The sequence below is a fragment of the Pyrus communis genome, chromosome 3 (genome assembly GCF_041283825.1).
Source record: "Pyrus communis isolate YQ-2024b chromosome 3, ASM4128382v1, whole genome shotgun sequence".
In the NCBI taxonomy this organism is placed as follows: Eukaryota; Viridiplantae; Streptophyta; class Magnoliopsida; order Rosales; family Rosaceae; genus Pyrus; species Pyrus communis.
Window position 1 is genome coordinate 7501855 of NC_142567.1, and position 26940 is coordinate 7528794.

At 37.5% G+C, this 26940-nt stretch overlaps 3 protein-coding genes across 5 annotated transcripts; 2 read left to right on the forward strand and 1 right to left on the reverse strand.

Moving 5' to 3' along the window:
* Positions 1–6606: 6606 nt before the first annotated feature.
* Positions 6607–9446, forward strand: LOC137714487 (cytochrome b561 and DOMON domain-containing protein At4g12980-like). Its single transcript, XM_068453689.2, has 3 exons — positions 6607–7276; positions 7714–7968; positions 8767–9446. Exons 1-3 carry the CDS (start codon positions 6629–6631, stop codon positions 9061–9063), a joined length of 1200 nt encoding a protein of 399 aa, XP_068309790.2. The 5' UTR covers positions 6607–6628; the 3' UTR covers positions 9064–9446.
* Positions 9447–18419: 8973 nt separating this feature from the next.
* On the forward strand, positions 18420–22238 carry LOC137715615 (Putative pyridoxal phosphate-dependent enzyme, YBL036C type). Of its 3 annotated transcripts, none has more exons than XR_011065575.2 (8): positions 18420–18739; positions 18843–18909; positions 19387–19433; positions 19657–19744; positions 20249–20382; positions 20887–20985; positions 21185–21322; positions 22026–22238. XR_011065575.2 is itself a non-coding variant. In XM_068454959.2 (7 exons), the coding sequence occupies exons 1-7, from the start codon at positions 18518–18520 to the stop codon at positions 21263–21265; spliced, it is 738 nt and encodes a 245-aa protein (XP_068311060.2). In that variant the 5' UTR covers positions 18420–18517; the 3' UTR covers positions 21266–21466. The 3 variants fall into 3 exon arrangements, 1 of the variants encoding a protein (XP_068311060.2); XR_011065576.2 differs by lacking the exon at positions 22026–22238 and adding an exon at positions 21440–21466; XM_068454959.2 differs by lacking the exon at positions 22026–22238 and having other exon boundaries at positions 21185–21466.
* Positions 22239–22405: 167 nt separating this feature from the next.
* LOC137715616 (exopolygalacturonase) lies at positions 22406–26389 on the reverse strand. Its single transcript, XM_068454960.2, has 5 exons — positions 26247–26389; positions 25102–25177; positions 24539–24850; positions 23001–23540; positions 22406–22801 (listed from the first exon to the last, which is right to left on the reverse strand). Exons 1-5 carry the CDS (start codon positions 26387–26389, stop codon positions 22553–22555), a joined length of 1320 nt encoding a protein of 439 aa, XP_068311061.2. The 3' UTR covers positions 22406–22552.
* Between the last annotated feature and the right edge of the window lie 551 nt (positions 26390–26940).

Here is a 26940-nt window from a genome sequence, read left to right on the forward strand (position 1 = left end):
TCGGGGCATGGGGAAGGCGCGGGTTCGTGAGACGGGTGCCTCCTCTTCCAGACTGATCACAGGATAGGTCATCGCCCTGACGAAGGATGTGGAAACCCTAAAAGGTAAGATTGTAGTCTAAGAAGTACCCTGGGATGCTCGGGAAGACCAGATTGGAGCCCAATTTTAGGCCTAGAACGAGAAAATGAACATGATCTTGCGGGCCTTACAGATGTCCGGCCTCCAAATCCCAATGCCAGCACCTGATCTTGCTCCACCTTCGAAGTGGCTGGGAGGTCGAATGTGGAGTAAGATTAGGTGCTGGCATCGGGATTTGGAGGCCGGACATCTTTAAGGCCCGTAAGATCACACTCATTTTCTCATCCTGGGCCGAAAACTGGGCTGCAATCTGGGCTTCCCGAGATCTCGGGCCGCTTCCTGGGCCGTAATCTTACTTTTTAGGGTTTCCGCTTCCTCTGTCAAGGCGATGACCTATCCTGTGGTCGGTTGGAAAGAGGAGACACCTATCTCACAAACCCACGCCTTCCCCATACCCTGAACAACCTTACCATGACGACAACCAAGCTTCTGATGTTACAATGCAGGTATTGTCGTCGCAAACCCTGCCCTTACCACCTTTGCGCGCGACGAAGTTTTCATTGGGCTAATTTTCAGGCAATGCTTTTTGACTTTGCGTGACGAACTATGCTTCGTCGTGCAAACTGTTATTTGTACTAGTGACACCCTCCATCTTTGCAGCTACTGTTGCAACCACCACAAAGCCTTCTATGGAAAGATGGGTTCACACATTTCCCTTTGCAGCATATCTCATTAATTGTACTTGCACTTCTTCCCACAGTTAGCTCGGTCAATGAACACAATAACACACTTCTTGCAACAATGAGTCCCTGGGCTTCCCTTAGCACGACGTATCTTGGGGAACTTGTTGCAAGTCAATCTCACCCGGCGTTTTTGCAAGAGAAAGCGGTTGCTTCCACTAACATATTTGAAGGTTGTGATTCAGTGAACACAATAACACACTTCTTCTTGCAACAATGAGTCCTTGGGCATCCCTTAGCAGGACATATCCTGGGGAACTTGTTTCAAGTCAATTTCACCTGGCATTTTTGCAAGAGAAAGCGGTCGCTTCCCCGTAACATATTTGAAGGTTGTGATTCAGTGAACACAATAACACACTTCTTCTTGCACCAATGAGTCCCTGGGCTTCCCTTAGCATGACATATCCTGGGGACCTTGTTACAAGTCAATCTCACCCGGCGTTTTGGCAAGAGAAAACGGTCGCTTCCACGTAACATATTTGAAGGTTGTGATTCAGTTTTGTTTAACTGAGAATTCGAAAACTCATCAATGGTTGCATCTTCGTAGTATTGTTGGGATTGTACGTCATTGGATTCAATGCTTACAAAAGGAGACAAGAGGAGGATAGATATGAAGAAACAATATATAATCAACTTCATGGTGAAAGAAATAATGTGAAGAGCTAGGCTTGCTAGAGAGAGGTTTAATGTTGGAAACTAGAGACTGAATAGAGGCTTAGATGGGAGGGAATGTTTGATTAAGGATGACAATGGAGGTTGGTTTTTATAGTAAAGCTTACTTGCAGATTTTTGCCTCCCGTGTATCTTGATCTCAGTGGAGTGGTCTACACAGCAATAAATAACTAAATTTGGAGCTATAGTTAGGTTGTTATTCATCCGACTGTTAAACAATTGGAAGGAAAAACGCGGAGGAGAGAAGCTGACTTTCACGGATGGAAAAAATCAACTAAAATTATATAGAACAAGCATATTCATTTTTGTATTAGAGATTCTGATTTCGAATCTCACATCTCTCACTAATTCTTTGTGTCAAAAAATTAATAGGAGCTCAAACATTACCCCTTTAATTGTTAGAAATAAAGCGAATTCAAACATAAATCTTACGTGTATACATACGAATAAATAAAACACTATCACATTTAGATTCAAAATATGCACTAAAAGTTTTCTTTTATTATTGGGATTCATATGAACTGTGAAACTCCTTATTAAGTTGAGATAAGACCTTTTTTGTACAAACGAATTCTGGTCATAAGTCTGAAAATATATAATAGCCACTACATGCTCTACTTCTACAATTGTGGACAATGTGCATTTTCCGTGCTCACACTTTGCATATCTTTTCTGTATGTTCATGAAGATTTGTTTTATATTTGAGTAGCCTAACCGGAAGCCCTTATGCCTAATCCCCACCAACCCATCCACTATATATGTGGGCCACTCTTAGGTTAGCAAAAGTTGATTTAGTTTCATGGGAATAATGCCACATACTAGTTTTCAAAAAAATAAAAAATAAAAAAAAATAAAAAATTAAATAATGCCACATACTACTTCCTTAACACAAACATACAATGAGTCAAGACCCGTAAATTTGCACAAGCTAACTGATGCATCATATTCTCTCAAATTACAATATATATTTGCTTATTAAATCTTGAGTTTACGATCTAGAATTTAGTACTTTTGATACACTAATGATAATACAAGTGCTATGATTTGCGAAGAAACTACTATATCAATATGCAATGCAATATATGTCTCAAATAAACACAATAGTTGTCAAAGAGGGTTGATAGAGTTGGAAAGATCGTTTTATTTGCTAGACCAAGGGCTTATGTTCGAGTTGCACTGCACCTGCAGCAATCCCCCTTAATGGGAGATCTATAAAATCAAAAAAAAGTGCCAAGACTCCCTTTGTACGTACTAAAAATGACTTGTAGTAAATTTTGTCCCTAGCCTTCTCTCCCCCTAAACTTTTTTCAACCAAAAAAAAAAAAAAAAAAAAAAACCACAATAGTTATTTGATACAACATAAAACACTTAATTAAAGAGACAAATAATTAGAAACTTAATCAAAGAACAAAGGATGTCAACTGGGCAGAAAAGCTTAGCTGCTTAGGGGAATCCTCGAGTGTTATTGTAAAGCCAGGGCGAAGATAATTTCCTTTCGTTCGTCTGGGTTAAAGAATATATGGGGCAAAACATGAAACACGAGCTTTCTGTTTCTTTTTTTTGGTCGGAAAATAAGAGCTCTTTTATTTGTATTTTGTTATGCATATGCATAACATTAACAACATATATGTTTGCATGGCAAAAGTGCGGACAGCGCCTTAGGCCATCTCCAACTGAGATCGAAGGGCTAACTATAGCACCGTTCAGAATTATAATCATGCAAAAAATTATTTTAAATAAACAGTGTCACGTCATACTCATATATCATCATCAACCGAAAGGGCTAAATATAACCTCATCAATTAGTTTTTAGTTTATACTTGAAATTATAGGCTAATTCAATTAATTACTATTGAATGTTTTCAAATCTAGCTGTTAAATTTGAATAAATTATTGCAATTGAGGAGCTGGCCCCAAAAAATGAGTTAAGAAGGAAGGGGGGGAGCTACGGTTGGCCAGCCTGATGCCCCTTTGGCCAAATAATGGCTTGGTGAGCTCTATAGAATTATAGCACAATCATCGATTGGAGATGAATTTTCAAACAAATCAGATCATTTTTTGTCGCTTGGCCTTTTAGTTCTTTCCATTAGAGATGACCTTACTTCCTGTGGTTCATACGGTACACCTGGCGCTCCTTCTTGTAGTGGTTGGGCACTAGGGGATCTCTTGTACTTTGCACAACATCTTCATTAACTTCTCCTGTTTTTTTTTTTTTTTTTTTTTTTTTGGACAAAGGAGATTCAATACCAAGAGAACACAATTACAGACAAAGGGGCGCAAATACAAAACAAAAAGTGAACCCCCAACACTAAACAAAAGCCCAACCCGAGAGAAAGGCCCAAAACAGAAAAACACAAAACATAAAACCCTACAATACTAGCATCCTCCTTTGTCGTCGAAGAACCGGCCATCGACCACAATCCAGTATCCCAGGCCAGAGATCGCACCAAACATAGAAGAAGGCGCCAGCGTCCTCCACCATACACCACACAAATCGAAACTGCAGCCACCAAAGGAATAAGCTAGAGGGAAAGAACTTACCCCTGGCAACAAAGCCGAAAACAGCATACAAGTGGAAGGTGGTGGTGGGTACACCATATGAGTCGAAGCTCTGCACACCTTCCTAGAAAACCGCACAACGCGGGTGGAAAAGATGGTTGCAGAATCAGACATTTGTGAGAATGATGTAGGACAGAAGCAAATGGAAAAGGTAGGAAATGGTTGGAGTAGAGTCATGGAGGTGGAAAAATGTGAGAGAGAAGAAGAAAAGGGAAGGTTGGAAGTGGGACTGTCAGATCGAGATCGATGAAAAGTGAGATTGGAGGTCGCAATGGGGGAATTACCAGAACAGATGGGCAGAAAAACCCGGAGAAAGCCAATCTCACATAGAAGGGCAGAAGGAAGAGGAAGGAGGAAGAAAAGCAACATGAGAAGAGAAAAGAAGAAGAAAAGGAAAAGAGAACAACAGAGTAGAGAAGGGGAAAGGAGAAGAAAACAGAAGAAGAAAAGGAAAAGAGGCAACCGACTCCAGCCGAAGCCGGAGTCGGCACCGGAGTAGGAGGAAAAGCTGAAGACCCTCACTAAAAGGGAAAGAAAACTCTCACAGAGGAGAGAAGGTCTCTCAGAGGGAGAGATATAGTTTTTAACTTCTTTTTTGGATCTTTAATTTTCCTTCATCTAATGGGCAGCGATAAAGTACGATGCCATAATGGTTTCTAGCTTTAATTTCGGGATTTTCCATAGTTCCCTAGCTCATAAATTCAAAACTTTTTTACGTCCATTGTGAACTTAATTTTGGAGTATGATTATTCTCCTCCTGTTCACATCTCTTTCCTTCTCTTCCTCTCATATTTGTTTTTTGTCTTATTACTTTTATAAAAATGTCAATATAACGTGGTTTAATCGCAACCATTCAAATAGGAAGGAAGGAAAATAGATAAGGAGGGAAAGAATCCTCCTCCTATATTTTACCCGTTGGATGGCACAGTATCTTGAGCCTTGACCGGTCTTTCTCTTAATTTGACAAGTCATCTTCAACAATTAGCATCACTTTTCTTTTTGGTAAATTTATGTTGTTAATCATCATGAATTTGACTGAAAGTGATGAAAAAGTTAATAATTTGGTGTTATTTTATTTTAGGGTATTTTTTCTTAAGTGTTGGAATTTGTTACTAGCATAAGAATTATGATTACTTGCTTTTTATGTTTTTGGGTTATTGTTTTCTTGTTTGTTTAGAATTAGGTGTTTATAAATACACCTTGTAACTAATAACCAAATATAACCAAGTCATGGTGCCATTTGTATATTGGTTATCTTTAGATGAGATTGCCATGTTGTAATAAGGTGGCGGATTGGATAGGATTAACACAGAAGCAAGGTAGTTACTACTGTATAACTATATGTACTGTTGTAAATGTCTGTTTACACCATTAATTCAAGAACTCTTCTTCTTCTGATGCTTAGCTCCATCTTCTCTTCTTATTCTCAAGCTTCATTTCTGCAACATTTAGTTTTTCAATTCAGTCAATGTTAAGCAGTAATAACTTGGTAGGAATGAGGTTTGTTAGATATGTAGTTCTTTCCGTTCATAGAATAATAACAAGCAATATTTTTTTTTTAAATTTATGTATGACCTTGACGGTATGAGAACGAATTCTAATAAATTAGATAAAAAGAAGTTAATTACACTAGTCAATAAATTTTTTAATTTATTTGTGGTTAGGGAGAGGCTGAAATGCCTATGTGAGTTTTTCCGGCCCCCGGCCTCTGGAAGGGGTGGATAACAGTGGCTTGCCACCAGTTGTCCCTCTTTTTTTAAAAAAAAAAGAAGTTATAGATATGTATATATAGTATCTCCAAGGCCATATGTATACAGACAAACCCCTTTTATCCAAAGGGATTTCCAGTTTTTGGTAAAAATAGGGACTAGTTGTGGCCCTGTGGGACCCCCTCTACACCGAACTTCAATCATCCAAACCGTCTATTTTTCAAATTGCAGTTTATTGATCATCTTTGCAAAATATTAGTCAAATTGGAAATGCTTTAGACATCTAACTGAATTCAATGATCTATGAATAAAGACTTAAAAAATAGAAAGGTTGAATCATTGAAATTTGATGTATAACGGGCTCCACGACTAGTCCCTATTTTCCCCGTAAGCACAACTATACTTAAGACTTATGATGGCCTTTATACGTACCCAGCTAGCTGGTTGATAGCTGGTTGAACAAGAACAAGATCAACAAACAAATTTAAATTGTTAAGTTTAAAATGAACAAAATTAACTTCACCCTCAAGAACTCGACCGTAGATGAGAACATTTGTCGAAACATTAGACAAGCAACAACGTACATATTTTTATTTTTTGTCGATGAAAACATATATTACACAACTTTCTGACAGCTAAAATAGAAAAGTGGCTGGGTTGCTCATGAAGAAAGCAATGTCTCACATCGAAAGCACCTGTGATATGACCCTAACAAGCTGTAAAAAGAGAATAAAATTAAAAACTATTCTTGACTTATTCTTTAATCTCACCCAAATTTACAAATGAATTAAAAAAGAAGAGTGAAAAGCTTTCTCCTCATAAGTACATATCATATATCCTGAAACTTTAACCTTAGGAAACTAGTCAAACATGTTGGGCACTACCAACTCTGTAGTTCTGATCATATTAACGGTTTCCTCCTCACTTCTTTTCCCAATTTCTGAGCAATATTCCAATTGTAGCCCCATCAATCCCATGAACATTACAAACTGCAAGAAACTAGTCACTCTAGGAGCAGAATTCGGGTGGAACATTCACAGCAACACCGAAATCGACATCTTGTTCACCATTAGACCGCCTGCAAAATGGATAGCATGGGGTGTGAACCCAGGTCCCCAAAGGCCAGAGATGGTCGGGACCAGGGCTGTTATAGGCATTTCACAGCCTAATGGAACGGTGGCAGTCAGAAAATACAACATCACCAGTGACACCAAGCTAGGTTGTAGGCTTAAGCCTTCACAAAATTTTGATGATGTTATTGTCAAGAACATGAAAGGTGAAGTGAAGCCTAGGAGGTACATGTCGATATTCGCAACGCTAATTTTGCCACCGGATCCAGCTGCGTACAATATTTTGAAGTTGAAACATGTATGGCAAGTGGGGTTTGAGGCTGATGATGCTCTTATGGAGCCTAAGATGCATTCCACTTCTCTCCAGAATGTGGATAGCACGGAGACTATAAACATGACCACAGGACGCGGTCTTAGCATTGGACATCGCCAGCATCACCTCAGAACGGTACGTAATTAAGATGCCAAACCATAACATGAAATTCACCTAAGATGAAATTCAAATATGCAAGTGAGTCTCACCTCTGTGAGAAATTATACTAAATGTGGTATATATTTGTAGCCAAGTTACAATCTATTGGTTATGATTGACTATGGAATATATAATTATCAACTATTGAAACAAATTATTTAACGGTTGGTGTTATAGCTTAGGGCTTGTCTAATAACAATTTTTTATAACTAAAGATAAAGATAAGATTTATGAAATAAATAAGGAACGGAGATGAATGAAGGGAGGAGGAGTAACCGAAGGATGTTATATGAAAACAAAAATTTGAAAGTGATAATAATTTTTTGTTTTTATTGTGCATCATTTCATACACATTCCTTTCATATTATTTGTGTGTAAATAATTAATATTCCTTTTTCTCTTTTTACTAATAGGTACATGGGATTCTTAATATTGTGGGGTGGGGAACAATGTTACCATTGGGAGTGATCATAGCAAGGTACTACAGAAGATACCCTTTTCATTGTCCAAGGTGGTATGTAGTTCATGTCTCGTGCCAGATTGTTGGTTACACTCTTGGCACGGCTGGTTGGGCGATCGGACTCTGGCTCGGCCATGCTTCCAGACACTACAGCTTCTCCACTCATCGAATTCTCGCCATTTGCATATTTGCCTTCACTACATTACAAGTATATAACATTTATCTCTCTCCCTCTCTTCCATTATGCCATGAGTCTCACGAAATTGTTATTCGAGTCTTGACATATCACATCCAACGTATCAAGGAAAAACATGCATAAAAATGTTCAGATAATATGATAGTGCGTGCTAAGTAACTTAACAATTACAATATGACATGTGTTCGAGGTTAGCGATGAAATTTCTTAGTTTCTTGACATTTTCTTGACATATGTCATCTTTTGACTTTGTTCCACCATTAATCAACATTGTATAACACGACAAGAACATTTTTTTTTTTTTTTTTCCTATTAGTCCAGCATATTACGTCCGAAGTGTCAACGCAAATACTGTTTAAGACTGTTGATCGCGGGACAATGTTGAATGACATAACAGTTCACTTACAATATGACATGTCTTACAATTTAGCGATCAAATTTTTTTAATTTCTCGACACAGTCATCTTTTGACCTTGTTCCACCACTAATGAACATTGTAACACGACAAGAACATTTCCCTTGCAAATATTTTGCTATTAGTCTGATATTAAATCGCAAGCATCAAAGCAAATAGTGTGTAAGATTGCTCGGATCACGTGACAATACTGAGTAATAGAACAATTTAGTTAAGAGATGACAGTGTTAAAATTAAGCGATATAATTTCTTAATGCTCAACACATATTCCCTATTGATGTTTTTCCGTCACTCATGAACTTGGACAAGAACATTTATGTTACTAATATTTTCAACATACCCTAGAATTTAGTGTTGCTTTTATAGATGAGTGACATTGTTTCTGTGCATTGCAGATGCTTGCCCTGCGTTTAACGCCAACAAAAACTGATGATTACCGGAAATACTGGGACATGTACCATCATTTTCTAGGGTATTCACTGCTGGCTGTGATCTCAGTGAACATATTCCAAGGCATTGCGATTTTGAAGCCGAATAAAACCTGGTTGTGGGTTTACGTCGGAGTCCTTGGAATGTTTGCTTTGGTTGCAATTGGTTTGGAGATTTTCACTTGGATTAAGTTCATATATAACTTATATCGCGAAAAGAAGAGAAGGCTCGGATTCCATGACGGGGCCAACAGCTCGAACTAGTACTCAACCTCAAGCCTCGTCGGGCGCGGGACAACGCCCAGAAACATTACCGGAAGCTGAAGATATTGATAAAATTTACAATTACAACAACTCGAAGCCTAATATGTCCAGCCAAGTCCAGAAACTCATGAATCTCACTTGCCTTGTTAGCTAGTTATGTTTTTCCTCTTAATTCCATTTTCCACTTTAGGTTTGCTCTTTTCGGACTTTGCAGATAAGGTGGCTTATTAATACATAATATACTTGATTGTTGAGCAAATATCGTATTTTATTTTAGGTTTTTTTAGCATTTGACTTGATATGTTATAAGAAATTCCTATGTTAACTCCATTTGTAATGGTTTTGTTGTTTTTGGATCTAAGTGATTCGTTTTAGGCTTTTAAGGCTATATCCTGTTAAGCATTATGCAGAAAAGATAACAAAGAGATTGTAGAGGAAGAAGAAGGAAACAGAGAAAACTTACAGAGAGAAAGAGAATGATTTTTCACTTGTATTTTCTTTATTAATTTTCTGGTTACAAAGATACAATTGCTATATAGGTGGATATTCACCTAACTGCCTTATCCGCATCTTACACTAGCAACAATTCTAACAGAACTTTACAACAACAACAATCCTAACTGCCTTATCTATTTGACTAATGACATGTGTCATGATCCACGCCCTCCATATCCTATATATTCTAACATCCTCCCGCAAACTCATGTTGCTCCAAGCATGAGACTGTTGTAGTGAGTATGGAATAATGGTGAACTCAGGCATTTGGTAAGAATGTTTGCAAATTGCTCAGATGAAGATACAAATTGAACCAAAAGCTTCTTGTTTGCAACTCGTTCTCTCACAAAGTGAACATCTACTTCAATATGTTTTGCGCACTAATGTTGAACTGGATTAAAGGACAATGTGATTGCAGATAGACTGTCACAAAAAAGGACTGGTGGGTGAGAAATTTGAACTTGCAGAATGTGAAATAGTTGTTGAAACTAATCCAATTCAGTAATAGTGGATGACAAAGCTGTATATTCAGCTTTAGTTGATGATCTTGAGACCGTTTATTGTTTCTTTGAAGCCCAAGACATAGGATTTTTACCGAGAAACAACAACCAAATCTATTGTAGATTGCCTATCATTAGGATCTTCAGCCCAATCAGCATCACTAAACGACCGGAGTGATAAATTGCCTCTTGTATGTAGAATTCCATGTGTCATAGTCCCTTTGAGGCACCTTAAGATTCTTTTCACAACCAGAAAATGAGAAGCCATTGGAGATTGCATAAATTGACAGACTTGGTAAACTGAAAAGGCTATGTCAGGCCTTGTGAAGACCAAGTACTGTAAAGCTGCAACAATGCTCCTATAAAGACTAGGATTATTAAAAGGTTCCCCATCATCCTTCAATAACTTGTTATAAGGTAAGCAAGGAGTTGCACATGGTTTAGAATCAGACATTTCAATTTTCTGCAATAAATCTTTCACATACTTCTCTTGAGATAGAAACAACCTTTCATCCGTTCTTGTAATTTGGATCCCAAGAAAGTAATGGAGAGACCCCAGATCTTTGAGATCAAATTCTTTAGTTAAGTCTATAATAACCTGTGCAATCATCTCAGTAGCATTCCCAATTATTATGATGTCATCTACGTAGAACCAGAACTCTTGACAAAGAGTGATGAATTAGCATATGTATTGTGAAACCCCAATTTAGGCAGAAAACTTGTGAACCTATCATTCTAAGCCCTTAGGGCTTGCTTCAGTCCATAGAAGGACTTATAATTTACAGACTTTATTAGGGTGGTTATGATCTTCAAATTTAGGAGGTTGGGACATATCGACTTCTTCTTGAAGAATGCCATGAAGAAAGACATTTTTGACATCTAATTAATGTAGAGGCCAATCATGATAAGCTGCCAAAGCTAATACTAACTTGACAGTTGTTGGTTTAACAACAGGGCTGAAAGTTTCCCCATAATCGAGGCCATGCTCTTGATTAAATCATTTTGCAACAAGTCTTGCTTTGTACCTAGCAATTGTACCATCAGAATTTCTCTTGATTTTAAACACCCACTTGCAGCCTACAAGATTCTTATTGTGAGGAAGATCCACCAGACTCTAGGTTGCTTGAGAATCTATGGCTGCAATCTTTTTATTCATAGTATCATGCCACACTGGTGCTTTCAAGGTTGATTTATAGGTTGCAAGCTATGTGGTAGTAAGATCCTCACCTTCAGAATCACAAACTCATGCATATAAAGCTTTATGTTTCACAATACCAGTTTTGGATCGAGTCTACACTGGGTGGAGATTCATAGGTGGAATCTTAAGAACAACTTGGAGAGTCTCAGGACAAAATTCAAGTGCCACAGGAGTTGATGAATAGGGAGATGGAGCATCAATAATAGATTGTGGTGTGGTTGGGGTATCAATATCATATAAGCTAGAAGGCTATAATAAATCTGTGGACTTAATGGATATTTGAATTGACTCTGTATGAATGTGAGGGGATTGACTATGCGATAGAGGTGTCTGTGCATGCATTTGAGGTGTTTGGGATCCAGTAGATAGAGTATCTCTAGATATAGATGAAGTTTGCATTCTAGAATTTGAAATTAGTGAAACAAGAACATTTTGATGGTTTGGGGTTGGTAGTGGTGCTGTGTCAAGTGATGGAGTGGGAGTAAGAATTTGAGCTTTAGGATAAACTGTTAGTAATGGAAATGGAAACCCAAGTTCATTGAATATTACATGTCTAGAAATGTAGATCGTTTTGGTTTCCAAATGATAACAGATGTATCCTTTATAGTGAAGAGCATATCCCAAAAATAAGCATCGAGAGGTTTTCGGTTGTAGTTTGGAGGTATTATATGGTTTAAGGAAAAGATAGCAAGAACACCCAAATACCCTTAAGTGAGAAAGTTTAGGGACAACATCATATAGTAATTCAAGGGGTAATTTGTTATGAAGAACAGGAGTTGGCATTCTATTGATTAAGTGGGTTGATGTATGACAAGCATAAGTCCAAAACAATGGGGCTAAATAAGCAATTTGCAACAATGTAAGGGCAGTTTCTACAATATGCCTATGTTTACGCTCAGACAACCCATTTTGTTCAAGGGTATAGGGACATGAAATCTTATGGAAAACATCTTGTTCAATGAGAAATGTTTGGAACTTTTTGCTATAAACTCTCTTCCTCCATCATTTTGCAGAATTTTAATTTTGATTGTAAACTGAGTGCAAACATAATGATAGAAAGAGACAAATGTAGGGAAAATGTCTGATTTATTTATTAAGGAAAAGATCCAACTGAATCTAGTACATTCACCTGTGAACAGAACATAATATTTTTATCCATCTAAAGATTGACAAGGTGATTGACCCCTTAAAAGGAACCACAGACTTAGTTTGAACAGACCAAAAGGGTAACTTGCTAAATTTTCTTTGTAAACAACTTTGACACATTGTAGAAGATGTATCATGTATAGTGACTATGTTAGACTTCTTAAGCATTGTAAAAGAAACAGAGTTGGAAGGATGACCTAGTCGGTTGTGCTAAATAGTTGAATTGACTAGTTTTCCCAAGCAGGCCATGATTTTTGAAGTTGATGCAAACTGATGTGGTATAAAGGATAGCTGAGCGTAAACATTTGAAGGTGTTATATTCTGCAAGAAGACCATTGAGAGCCAAGATCACAATATCTTTATCGGCAAAGACAACACCTGCAGTTGCAAGAAAATCTCATGTTGCTTTGATGCATTCAAGATACATAAATACATAATCAAACCCTTTTTTGATGTTCTGAAGATCAACTTTCATCTGGAAATTAGATGTACGAGTAATAGTAGAAAACTATTCTTGAAGTCGAACCCAAAGATCTTGTGAGCTGGTATTGCCTATGGCATAAGAAATGGCAGAGGAGGACAAAGTTGTAGTAAGAAGTTGCATAAGAGCCCTGTCATGCATCTTCCAAATCTTGTACTCATCAGTTTCAATTAGTGGAGTTGAAGACGTAAAGGTTAGTGATGAATCAGAAGACCCAAATGAAGAAAGTTGAGGCGAACATACATTGGTGCCATTGAAGGTAGTTGGAATCATCCAGCTTCAAAGTAACTGAATTAGAAACTGATGAAATCAAGTTGGTAATTAGTGATTGCAAGATTTGCAATTGATTCGCAATAATCATCTTGAGAAAATTTGAGTGAGACAAAAAAATCAAACACCTGGTGTGCAAGAACTCACCAAGAACAAATAAGAGAATTGGGGCAAGGAAAAAGCCTGAAAATCCTAGAGAAAAGGGAAGGAATTAGTATGTAGACATTATAGCGGAAGGAAACCAAGGATCAAGAAAGCATGAATGACTTTCAAGACGATGATACCATGTTAAGCATTATTTAGAAAAGAGAACAAAGATTGTACAGGAAGAAGAAGGAAACAAAGAAAACTTAGAGAGAGAAAGATAATGATTTTTCACTTGTATTTTCCTTATTAATTTTCTGGTTACAAAGATGCAATTGCTATATAAGTGGATATTCACCTAACTGCCTTATCTGCATCTTACACTAGCAACAAATCTAACTGAATTTTACAACTACAACAATCCTAACTGCCTTATCTATTTGGCTAATGACATATGTCATGATCCACACCCTCCATATCTTATATACTCTAACATATCCAATGCTGGAAAATCCTAAAATTTAGCTCCGTATTTTTAGTTATCCAAGGGGAAGGAAAATATTCTCTTGATCTCCAAGCTTTCTCATAGCTCATATTAACCCTAAACATTGCTCGCATATCCTTAATGATATCCTTGGGTCTATAAATGTGACCAACCCCTTCTTATTTTGACTTTATACATTGCCTGAAGAAGGAACTACTTGCTTGACAATGATCACGATTGATTACATTACAAGAACAAATGAACATCAGAATATTTCCTAACTTAAAGAAACTCTGATTTTGAATGCTTGATGGTGCGTAGTGGCCATCTGTAATTTTCATCAATTCATTTATCACAAAACGCTCCTTATCAAAATTTTTACTTTCAACTCAAAGCTCTTAAGCATTGTGAACATACTTAACTGCATTTGCAAATCCTTATTCGAATACAATTAGCCAACCATATTGTTTTCATTTATATTCGCCGTATTGTATGTTCTTATCCTTTTTATGGCGAGAAGACAAACTATCAATATCAGTAGCATCTGGTATAACATCAATAGGATCTTCATGCTCATTGGAAGCCTCACTAAATAGGAGAGGGCATCCATTGAGGACTCGAGTTGCATGTTGTCCCCAAATACTTTAGCTTAGGCCATATTTTCAAATCCTAGATCTGAAGCATCAAATTTTGTGCCACCGTGACCGCCAGGCACCAGAGACATCATCGTTGAACACATCAAATTTGTCATCACATTTGTCAAACTGAGATAGTTCTAGAGGTCTAATTGTTGTGGCATGGTTTTTACTTTTACTTCTATATTAATGTATTGTGGAATCTTGTGGGTTGCATTGATAGACTTTCATAAACCTAAGTAGCCACATCATCGTTATCACATACCTCCATCATATTGGAAGTCTTTACATTTGTCTTGTATTGATAAAATATTTTGATCTCAAAGTTTCTTCAATCAACCAAGCCGTTGAAGTATTTATTAAGTATATAAGTCAGTAATACAATTAGAAATACAGTAGGTAATATAGTTAGCAAGGTTGTTAGGAGTTCTCTTATAAAAACAGTGTGTGTAATCTTCATTTAGTCAATTAATACAAATCCTATTTCTCTCTCTAAACTCTTTTTGTAGACTCTCTTTTGTTTCTCTTTGTCATCTTCCTCTTCCTGTGTACTAATTCTTCATCTTTTACAATGTATTTAACATGGTATCAGAACCACTAGGCTCACGCCATGGATTCTGGTGGTTCCACTTCCCATTATTTTTCATTTGTTTCTAGCTTAATTTCTTTCCAAATTTTCATTAGATGTTAGGATAAGTTTCTGGGTGCTTCCACGATCGTTCTTTTAGGTTGATTTGTTTTTGGGTTGATTTCTTTCTGATCAAATTCATGAGTCTTCCCGTTCCCGATCGAAAGCAAGAGATCGAAAGTTGGAGAAAATTTCAAAGCAAAAAAAAAAAGGGCTGCGGGGACATGGGTTTTCTTCTTGTTCCTCTTCCACCTCTGCAACTGCTGCATCGTGAAAAAGATTAAGAATTTTTGCTTGGCTTGGGAAATTAATTGACCGAAGAATTGTAAGGGAAAGAAAAATCATAAAGGGGTTCGAATTTGTTCAATCATTGTCGCACGAAAAGGGATAGAGACTGTATGAAATGATGGAGTCATTGTCCGAAAAGTGAGACTGAGAGGGCGGCTTCACCAATTCCAATCCCATATGCAATTGCATGCTGATGGCCACTTTTATTGGCAAGATTAGGATCTGCAGATTTTGGTATGGTTCTTTGCTTCTTCCTTTCATAATGTTTCACTGAATTTGCACTGGATTTAGGTATGTGTAGACATTGAAATTTCAGTGAAATAAATGTTGACCAATGTATTAAAATTACAACCTTCACTCATTTCACCTACAACTTCCACTTACTTCACCAACCTCACACACTTATTTCACCAACATCACACACTCATTTTACCTACAACTTCCACTTACTTCACCAACCTCACACACTTATTTCACCTACATCACACACTTATTTCACCTACAACTTCCATTGGGGTTCTGTCGAGAAAAAAGACTGAAATTTTGATTTTTTTAAATTTTAATTAGATTTGGAAGAGTAAAACTATAGTTACATGTGGGTGAAGGAAAAGAAGAAAATAGTAAAATTCTTTTGTAAAAAATTATATTATTGCCTATGATATTATTTTGGCTTTTTAGCCAAAATGATCTCTGAGATTTGCATAACTCATCACTTTGGTCTCTAAGATTTGAAATCAATAAAAGTGAGAGCCCCTTTGGAGTGAAACTGCTCCCACTTCTATTCATATTTTTATTCAATTCAAATTGTAAAAAAAAATGGGAGCCCCTTAGGAGTGAAGGTGCGAGTGCCTACTTCGGCTATCCTTAAGGCTATCCTTGGTCATTTTATACTAAAAAAGAGCAAAGTTCTATAAATTTTAAAAACAAGATCAAATGTCTTTTTGGTTCTTAGGGAATAGGCATTTAACAATTTTTGGTTGGCTGAAAGTTTCTCCAATGTAAATATGTAAAATTTACATTTTGACCAGCAAATGTAAATAAAAATACATATTCGCATTGGGAAATTAAATTTGGACCATGAGTAGAATTTTAGTCAATTATTTTTCTTGTGATTAACTCTAACCAAATTTTGACATAAAAGTACTTAAGCACCACCATGTTGACTGAAACTTTCGCAACTTATGTTCTCTAGTCCTAATCGTCTTTCCCCGGTGAGATCCACTCCCACTTTGTCTTAACAAGTTCTTGATCAATCATAGTAGAACAAAAAAATTACCCCAAAAGCATGAAATTTCTGTAAAACTCTCACTCAAGAAACCTAGCTTTCCATCAAATCGCATTACGCAGGGTATTGGCTGACAATCCAATACCCCTCACCACCAACCATATCTTCATTTACCAAATTATATGATTGCAACTTTAATAACTTGGCCACTTTATGCCTTGTTTATATGCAAAACAAAAGGCTGCGTGAGTGGATTAAAGGTTCATCGTTGGGGTGTTCGTGGTAGCTGGTAGTGGCGAAGCCAGGATTTGTCGAGGGGAGGGGCGAAATTCAAAGGAGTGCAAGGTTCAATCAAAGCGGTTGTTTTCACATTAGGGAGTGCAAAGTTTTGAGTCCATATTCATAGCAAAAAATAGTCTCTCTACCAAAACGGTTGTAAGCAATAATATCAAAGTCAGTGTAAGGAGCTTAAATTGGTTAGGATTAGATCCTAAAAAATGTTAGGCACTAGTCAAACAGCGGACTGAGACCTAACAAGCCTAGGCGAGATCTAAACGAGAGCCTAGATGAATTTAAATTATCGTAAAATAAGCCTTAAACAATATTTACATTGTTTTTAAAAAGTAATACAATATTTATAGATATTATGAGAGTTTAAGATAAATATTGTAGGACTCTTAAAAAAGAAGATAAAAATACATACAAGAATTAAAAAAAAATTAAAAAAAAGGAGAAAAAAAAAAAAGAGTTAATTAACAAACCACAAAACAGAGGTGGGATCAGAAGAGAAAAGAAAGGGATAATACTTGGGTACTCTCTAGTGAGTACCCATTATACTGAACTTATGAAGTGGCCCAATAAAAGTAGTCCACTTGTCATAGCTAAAATCTCCCAAAACACTTACTACCTTTGTTACCAAACACTCATCATCTTCCTCTTCCCGACTTCTATTTTTCAATTGGTTCCAACCCTCTTCCCGGTGACCGCAACCCTAATCATCTTCGGCGAAACCATCTTCTCCCTCCCTTCTACTATGGCTTTTCTTCACCACACCCTAAATAAAACAAAGAACCAATATCCTTTGTTTGCCATGAATTCTCACTAACCAAACACGTCCCTTAAACCTTTCACCCACCAAATGCCTGTGGGGAGCACGGCAGAGCCATGGGAAATCTAGGTCGGACGAGGAGACAGAAGTAGTGCTAACGAAGGAGAGGTTGGAGAAGGAGACGGCGACCCAATTTTTTTTTTTCAAATATGGACAAACAACCAAATTTCATTGCGACCCGCCACCAATCCCTATCTCCTCCGGCGACCCACCTCCACTCACTCTTTTCTACGGGAAGACCGACTCGTCGTCCTTCTCTTGAACGCGGCTATTGCTGAAAACGGTCTCCCACGCAGCAGCAGAAACCAGATCACTGGAGTGGGAATTCTCATTTCCGACTAGAGCGGAGGGGCTGAAGGAACGCTCCTAGGCATGTTTTTCGACTAGGGAAGGGGCGGCCACCACTCCTTGCCCTCACGTAGCTTTGCCACTGGTAGCTGGGTAGGCGTTGTACTTAAGAGAAAAAATTGAAAAAGAGTTCTCAGAGAAGAGGGCTAACATAAATTATCGGAAGAGAAAGACTGCACAAAGCAGAAGATATAATTTTGTAATTATATTAGTTAAGAAAGGATGTTATAGTAGTTTAATGTATTGTTTTGGTTATAACTCTGAAAAGTTATAATGGTTGATTAAAATTCTATTGATGATGCAAATTTTGGCTAGTTTTTTAAATTGTCTTTACCTTTTTACATCTTTTGGAGGTGAATCCCGTCAAATGTAGAGAGTGAAACATGTCCACCAAAAGGGTATTTTTGTCAAATTCCTCGGTGCATGGAGACCACAATTGAGGTGCGGCAAGAACAAAACCCAAATGTTCTGGCTTATCATCTTCATATTTCACCACCACCACCGCACATCTTGACACTTCTTCTGTTCACAGCTTAACGGTCCGGATTTCGAAACACCCTCGGCATGGCTGCTTCCGCTGTCGAAAACGCCGGAGTCTCGGCGCTCCGGTCAGTCATGCTCCGGGTCCGGCAGGCTGCGGAGCGGTCGGGTCGGGATCCGGCTCTGGTGAGGGTGGTTGCGGTGTCGAAGACCAAGCCCGTTTCTCTCATCCGCCAAGTGTACAACTTCGGCCACCGCTGTTTTGGCGAGAATTACGTCCAGGAAATCCTCGAAAAAGCTCCTCAGGTGAGTTTTTCTCTCTCTGTAGATCTGATTTACTCTCTGCAACTATCCGAAGTTCAAACGGCGGCGGCGTTTAACTGTTATGAACGTGTGTGTGTGTCTGCAGCTTCCTGATGACATAGAGTGGCATTTCGTTGGGCATTTGCAGACCAACAAGGCTAAATTGCTTCTGGGTATGATTTTGTTTTTGCTTTCGATTTTTTGGTAATTTGCAAAGAACCCAACTTTTGATAATTCGAAAAAAGCTATGATGTCCTGCTTTTCTTAAAGCATTTTCTTACAATGTTTTTCAAAATCTGCAGCTGTTACGAATGAACCCTAATTCCTTTGTTTACCTTTGCTGGTATTTCGAATTTCGTATATCTTCAAACTTTGAGAGTTGGCTGTCTGACTTACTTTGAATATTGTGATTGAATTTTTTTGGTTCCTTTCGGATATTAAAATATATTAAAGCTTAAACTTTCAAATGACTCGTTGAGTTATACCAGCGAAAATAAGAAATGAACGGTTTTGGTCACTCATTTGATCATGTCATTACAAATTCAGATATTGCATTTTAATTTCAAATCCGTTGTGTATTGTTTTGAGGAATGTTTGTGACTAATCTAGCTGTTTGAGGATGTGATTGTATTTACATTAACTGCATGCAGCTGGAGTCCCGAATTTGGCCTTGGTTGAAGGTGTAGACAATGAGAAGGTAAAGACAAGTCCAGTGTATGTTTTATTTTCTGAAGGTAATTGATCCGAGCTGCAGTTTTTTTTTTTTTTTTTTTTAAAGGAAATTCATATACTTGTGTTAACTAATAACCAAATTGCTAAAAATGTCATGAAACCTTACTATCTTTTGGTTGATTAGTCATTCCAGAGAGGCTATGCTTGTGTTACAACTCACAATGATAATGTGTCTTTATAATCCGCAGCTTGCAAATCATCTTGATCGAGCGGTGTCAAACCTTGGAAGAAATCCTTTAAAGGTTTTGGTCCAAGTAAATACCAGTGGAGAAGAATGTGAGTGATTCAAAATCATCATTCATTCCTGCACTAATCTGTCATGTTGTTTGGTTGAGCATTAATATAAATCAGAGGCATCGAAAGTTGCTTGAATCTTAGCCCCTGCTCCCCCTTTTAGCTGCATAAAAGCCTACAACTCTCTCTGATTTTTTGGTTCCTAGTCTAAGATAAATGCGACACATGATATTTCATTGCAAGAGACGACTACATAAGTTTAGCAATTATATCATCTCATGTCTCAATTTCTTACATGTCCTATACCAATCGGAACCTGGAAGACACTTAGCCTGGTCTTCAATAATTTAATTTTTACGCAGCTGCTTGTAAGGCAGCTACCAAAACCATCTGCAGTCATGATATTTCTATAGTTGGTCACTTGCAAAAAGAAAGATCATGCTCTCTCTAGCTACTGAATTGAATTTCTATTGCCAGTAATGCTGGGTTAAATTCAAATTTTCCCCACCTCACCTACCTCGTGTTTTTTTCCAATATTTTTTGCAGCGAAATCTGGAATTCATCCTTCTGGTTGTGTTGAACTTGCAAAACACGTCAAGTTTCAGTGCCCAAATCTACAGTTTTCTGGCTTAATGACCATAGGGATGCCGGACTATACATCCACTCCAGAAAACTTCAGGGTAATCTTTGTACTTGCATAGTGGGCTGCATGGAAACTGCTTACAAAGGCATTCTTTAGCTCTTTTTTCTCAGAGCATTCAAATTAGGTTCTGTATCACAAACAAAGTTCACGTGCTTTAAATTCATTCTTTCCTTATATTTTTAATTCCATTGATATATACTTAAAAGCTAAAACAGAATTAAATCATTTCATACCCGTATAAGGTTGCTTTCTCTTGGTAGAAATGGTAAAGTGTAGACTAAGCAATTTAGAGGACACCTTTTCCTCTCATATCCAAGTCCTCATTGTTGTTGGACTTGAGACCTTTGCTTGTTAAAGGAGAGAGGTACTGGTTTCACATGGTCAATGGTATCACCTTGGCTACAAGGACCAATAAAATATCCAGTTAATGTTAGAAAGTTCCATTACTGATTAGTTTCATTTATCTACTTTTTATTTTTGATATTTCTTGTGTTCACGTGTTTTTTGTTGTCGATTAATTTGTTATCTTGTAATTCTGTAGATGCTATCAAAGTGTAGAACTGAAGTCTGCAAGGCACTTGCTATGGCAGAGGAGCACTGTGAGCTGTCAATGGGCATGTCTGGTGACTTTGAACAAGCGGTATGAAATGCCCTGTACTGTTAAACTTCAAAGAAACAGCAACTCGTATTTTCCAAACGGTGGTCCAAAACATCTAAGACATGCATTTTCCCTTTCTCATATGTTCATTAAAGGCTCTGCTGCAATTCTTAAACCTTAAATGAGCTAGACATTATACAGAGTTTTTGCTCATAACCGTTAGCATTCTCAATCCTTGCAGATTGAAATGGGCAGCACCAATGTCAGAATCGGATCCACCATATTTGGCCCTAGGGAGTACCCAAAGAAGCAAACAGATTAGTATCTTCCAACCCCTGCCTTGATGCGTTCATGTTTTTCTACATGTTTATGGATCCTGGTAAACACTCATTAAGTGTCACTCTGCTTGTCATTTCATATGCAGCTTGTGACTGTTATTACTTTCTATACCGGTAAGAATGTAATCAAATTATGTACCACAAAATCTTTCTTATAGTTGTTATAAAGTCATTCTTACCGAGCATGTGGTGCTACTTCCATATCTCCTACTTTCAGAAGTTGACGAGTTTAAAGAAGAAACAAAGCCTAATTAAGAGTTTAAGAAAACCACAAATGGTCCACGTGGTTTCCTAGTTATGTAAAGAAAAACGTTCATGTGCTATTAATTTTGTCCAGAAAGCCTTTTGGTTTACATTAGTCATTAGTTTTAGTTGAAGGGAAATGATTTCCCGCACACCCATTTTCTTTGTTTGCACACCATGTTTGTATTAATGTTGTTACAGAAGCCCAAACTCTCCTTTGATTTATCGAGTTCAAAGACTAGAAATGAAAATGGGTGTGCATGAAGAGAAAAAAGGAGTGTGTGGAAATCACTTTCTTTATTAGTTAAACTTGAAACATCCACGTCGAGGTTATACAAATGGTTATTATGTGGTTTTAATTTATATGTTCCGTCAGTTTTGTGCAATTTCGACTATGTTACTTTGGGTATATTAAGAACTTAGGCCTCGTTTGGTGTTTGGAATTACCTTGGATTGATAACTTGCTAATTTAATGAATCTTGAATGACATATTTTGTTCAGAAGGTGGATTCCGTTTTATCTTCGGGAGAAGCCTAGAAGGTGGATAATCAGGCAGGAAATTTCTATCGTTTAATTTCCACAAAAATGGTACCAGAGGGATAAGTTTTCTGTATGACTAAGTCCATCTTTTACTTTTAACTTGGACAAGATATACAAGTTGACATTCCTTTTTTTCTTATTTAACATTCATCAAATCTATAGTTTAGTATCCAATCCAAATCTCTTCTAGACACCAAACGAGGCCTAGGGTTTATGGTTTTTTTATTTTATTTTTTTGGTCAAAAGATATATTTTGTTAGATTAGATGTTAGATTAGCCACCGACGGGGTTCAAACCCACGCCGTCATGTAATAGCTCAACTCAACACCTTTCTACCATTATGGTAAAGGGCCACTTGCAGTTTACAATATTGAATCGAAATCAGAATTTGAAAGTTGACATATTGGTGCAATTTCACTGGCTCACATTTCCACCAAATGGATGCAACAAAGAAGTACATAGACTTGCATACAGAAAAACTGCATTGTTCATCCTAAAGCTTTATCTTTGCCTGTGCAAGCGGGGGGATTTTGCCGGCCAGAAATTCTGACATCTGCGTTTGAACATGTTGATTGAGCCGGTCCCTCACGACCGCTGTAAGTTAGGTTGATGTCATTCAACCCAATCTTCTGACAGGGTGTAGCTTTGCTACATTTAAGATTAACTACATTTTGGGTGATTGAAGTACCCCAAATGTTACTGAACCGAACTTCTTCGATTTGAACTCGGGAGTAGACCTGCACACATCGAAAGCGATACGTATAATCATGGTATAGGGCTACATTTATACACGAATCACATTATACAGTAGCGCTAAAGCAGTAACAAATCGGTAAGTTAATACAGCGGCAAATTACTCATTTGTGCCCACCTTACAATAGCATCATATTAACTTTGTATTCAGTGGTACATAAGTACTTATTAGCGATTACGTACCTCTGGATCGCAAATACGAGAAGGGCAATATTGTTGATCGATGATGACGGGGTTTTTGACCTGATCGACTTGAATTTGCTCGAAGGTAATATGTGACACAATGCCTGGTTCAGAGGGAGCCCATGTTTTGATCCTCACTCCATTTTGAGTACCAAAGAAGGTGCAGTTTCTTATGTCCACAAAAGAAACATTGTCACCAACTATCTTGCCAAGGCTTCCGATGCTTATTCCGTGGCCTGGACCGCAGTGAACGCGGCTGATGTTGACGTTGTTTGTTCCAGTGCTGAAGCTTATACAGTCATCGCCGGTGGCGATCGCTGCGTCCAAGATTTGGATGTTTTGTGACAAACCGAGGTGGATTCCGTCGGTGTTGGGGCTGTTAGCGGGGGCTGATATGTTGATGCTGCTAATTGTTATGTCGTGGCTTGCGAAAAGGCCGATGTGGAGGTTCTTGCTGTTGATCGACGTTATGTGATCTATCCTTGCATTTGTGACGTAATCCAATCTCAAACTCTGGAAAAAAAAGGGGAACCACAAGCATTAACAATCAGCATTAGGAGTAATGGTAAGAAGCTCAAATTTTCTAACAACGTTTATGAACCCTTCATGATGAGGAATGTAGGTCATTAGAGTTTGGTTATTATACGCAAGTATAATATATCCATATGTTATGACATAAATAAATATTTATTCATAATCTGAGACTATATCCTAAAAAGCGAAAATATCAACTCTCTTATTTATGTTCTTATTACGCGTGAACTAATTAATGATTATGAGATGTTATGGCATTTTAGTACCGCATAATAATTTTCAGATTATATTTGGTGAACTGATTAATGATCACACGATGTTATCGTATTTTAGTATACTAATACATACTTCCATCAATCTTGTATTAGAAAACCATAAAATGATCAACTAAGTCTGTATGGGACGTGCATGAGGTTCACATTGCCCATGCACACTAGTGGAGCCACACTGGGGTCATTGAACTCACTTGACCCCGATAACCCAAAGTTTTCCCTCTTGTTTTTTTGTCTTGACCCCTACTGGTTTGGGAAAGAAATGGTTTGTAGGTTAGCATTTTGTTTCTCAATGATCTCCTCTGCTGATGTTGCTTCAATTTTCTTCTTTCTTTCCTCTATCTTCTTCTTTTGTGTTGCATCTTCTTCTTAATTCAGATTTCCTCTGTCCCTTATAATGTGCTTAACTCAAATTCTTATTAATTGACCAAAAAAAAAATCGTGTTCTAATTTCCACTTCTGTCCTTGACTACATATTTCCTGGATGTATTGACTTCTTGATTCGTGGTTTATTGTCATGTGTGGTGCTTGATGTTTCTTTTACTTTTTCTTAGCGCTTTACATATAAACCAAAAATATGATATTACTATGTGGACAAACTATAAACAAAAATATACTTAATTTTACACCTACTTATCATGACCCCATTGTTATACAATGGCTCCACCACTGCCCATGCAAGCCCATAATATATACGCACAAACTAAGCAAGTGATTGATGCAAGAACTTACACAGGGAAGTCGTTTGCAATGTGGATTTTTCTTGCAGTCGTTATAGGGCCAAGCAGAAGGGCCTTGCCCATTCAACGAACCACCACCGTTGATTACGAAGTTGTCAACATATTTGAAGGTGATCCAATGGTCAATATCAACCGAATATTCCTTCTCCACCCGCGCCAGTAGAGTCCCCTCTATCTGAACTCCGATTGGTCCTTTGCATTTACCGTTCAAAACCAACGGGCTCAGCAAGTATACTCCGGGTGGGAATAAGACCACACCACCCCCATTATTTTGGCAAGCTACAGTCCATGCATCGGTGAAAGCCTAGAGATAAACAAAAAGGGGTAAGAATGTAGCTAATTATATAGAATCTAAGTGGCAAACATCTTACTTACAAATAAAGAAGAATATTATTAGATTTTAGTGTTTAGTAAATATAATAATAATCTAGCTAATTATATAGAATTTTACAGGAGTCGAATCTTAGACATCTTCCTTACGAATGAAAACAAATATTATTAAATCAAAGTGTTAAATGAAAACTTATAATTATCTTAAATTAAGATAAAAATTACCTTGACATTATCAGTTATTCCATCACCAACACCACCGTATTTTGTCACATCGAAAATTTTTTGCTGAGCTAGAACTCTGGAAAGTGACACTAGCAAAAACACTAAGCAAACAAATAGAACAACCAAGCTGGAGCCCATTTTATCGTTTTTTTTTTTTTAAAAAAAATTTGCTACTGATCTTCTTCAATCATATGTCTGCCTTATTGCAGTTGTTTTTATAGGCTGTTTTGGTAGAAAAAATTGAATATAGCACCCTAAAACGTAGCTTTTTATTTTGATGGAAAAAAATCTAGTCTTCTATCTTGTTTTAATTATATTTCTTTTAAGGGGAATGAGAGAATTTTCTTACCCCAATTGGTTTTGCTTTTGGTAGACTTTGAATGCCGTTCCTATCCACTAATATCATTGTTTGGAACTGCAATATTATTAGTATTAATAAATTTCTATGTCACCTTCTTTGTTCTTAAATTAAAAAATGTATTCTTATCAAGGTAATTAATTTCTTCGTCAGTTATCATAATTAATTGCCAGAATTCAATGTAATCATAGAAATACAAAATTCTTATCTTCATCTAAATTCATGATAATTCTATTATTGCTTTTTTTTAGAAAGTACCAAATTTTTTATAATGTACCCATATAAATAAGAGTAGTTAAGGAAACGGACCCATAAGGAAAACAATATTGTACCCTTTACCTACAAAATCTGCACATTTGAATACTCATCAATCATGATTAAATGTACCCATTGGTTTCATGTGACAACCCGTCCCTAATTTTACGATTTTATTAATTTTAAAAGAGTGAATTGACGATAATGCTCCTAGAGGAGAGATTGTTGACTTTTGTTGACTGTCTTTTTGCGACATGTATGAGCTACTATTTTACCGTATTCTCAAAGTACTTGATGGTACAAACACATACGATGAAGATTTTACAAACTATGGAGCGTGATGGGCGTTTTAGTAATTTCACGTTTTCGAGAGATAATTTGATTTTGTCTTTTGGCCTTGGGCTATGTACCACGTGGGGCCCACGCCCAATTCCTCCACCTCTCTCTAGTGTCCCTTATCTCTCGGGACTATCTCATTTTTTTTTCAACTCTCCCTCACCTCATTTCCTCCACTCTCTGGCTGCCAACTCACCTCTTTCTCTTTAACCTTCTTAGCTCTCTCTCATTTCCTAACTCCTCTTTCTCCCTTAGCTCTCTCCTCTGCCTGCAACATTGATTGGTAGTGAGGCGAGCCGGCACCTTCACCATCTCTTTCATTGCTCTACTCTTCCCCATCTCAAACTCTCTCGCCTTCTGTGAAAACTAGTGTAGTCGTGTACTGCACCACCATCACTCACTGGCTCCAGCAAGCCAAACCATTAAACCCCCACCACACCTTATTATTCCCCATCTTTGTTAAGCTCCGATTGTGAACATCAAACCCAGACATGGAGCTTGCACTGCACAGTGGCCATTACCACTGTTCATCATATTCTCCGACGAGTTCTCATCGATTCCAACCAAGGTAGGCCTCAGGAACACTCTTTTTCTATTCCTTTTTAATGTTTGTGGAAGATCTTAGGGTTTTGCACTTGTTTTGGTAGGGTTTGGAGACTATAAGGATGAATTGGAGGCTTTCCCTAGTTTTCTGGAAAAGCAAAACCATGGTCATCTGACCACAATTGGTCTCCCAATAGGTATAAAATGATTCCTCGCATTCCTAGCTTTACTCTGGTTTTTAAATCACTGAAAATGACTGAGATTTGAGTTCGTTTGGAGCTCCTGATGTTGGACCAAAAACCTGCAAAACACAAGCCTTCGCGAGGAAGGCAAGTACTGTTGTACTC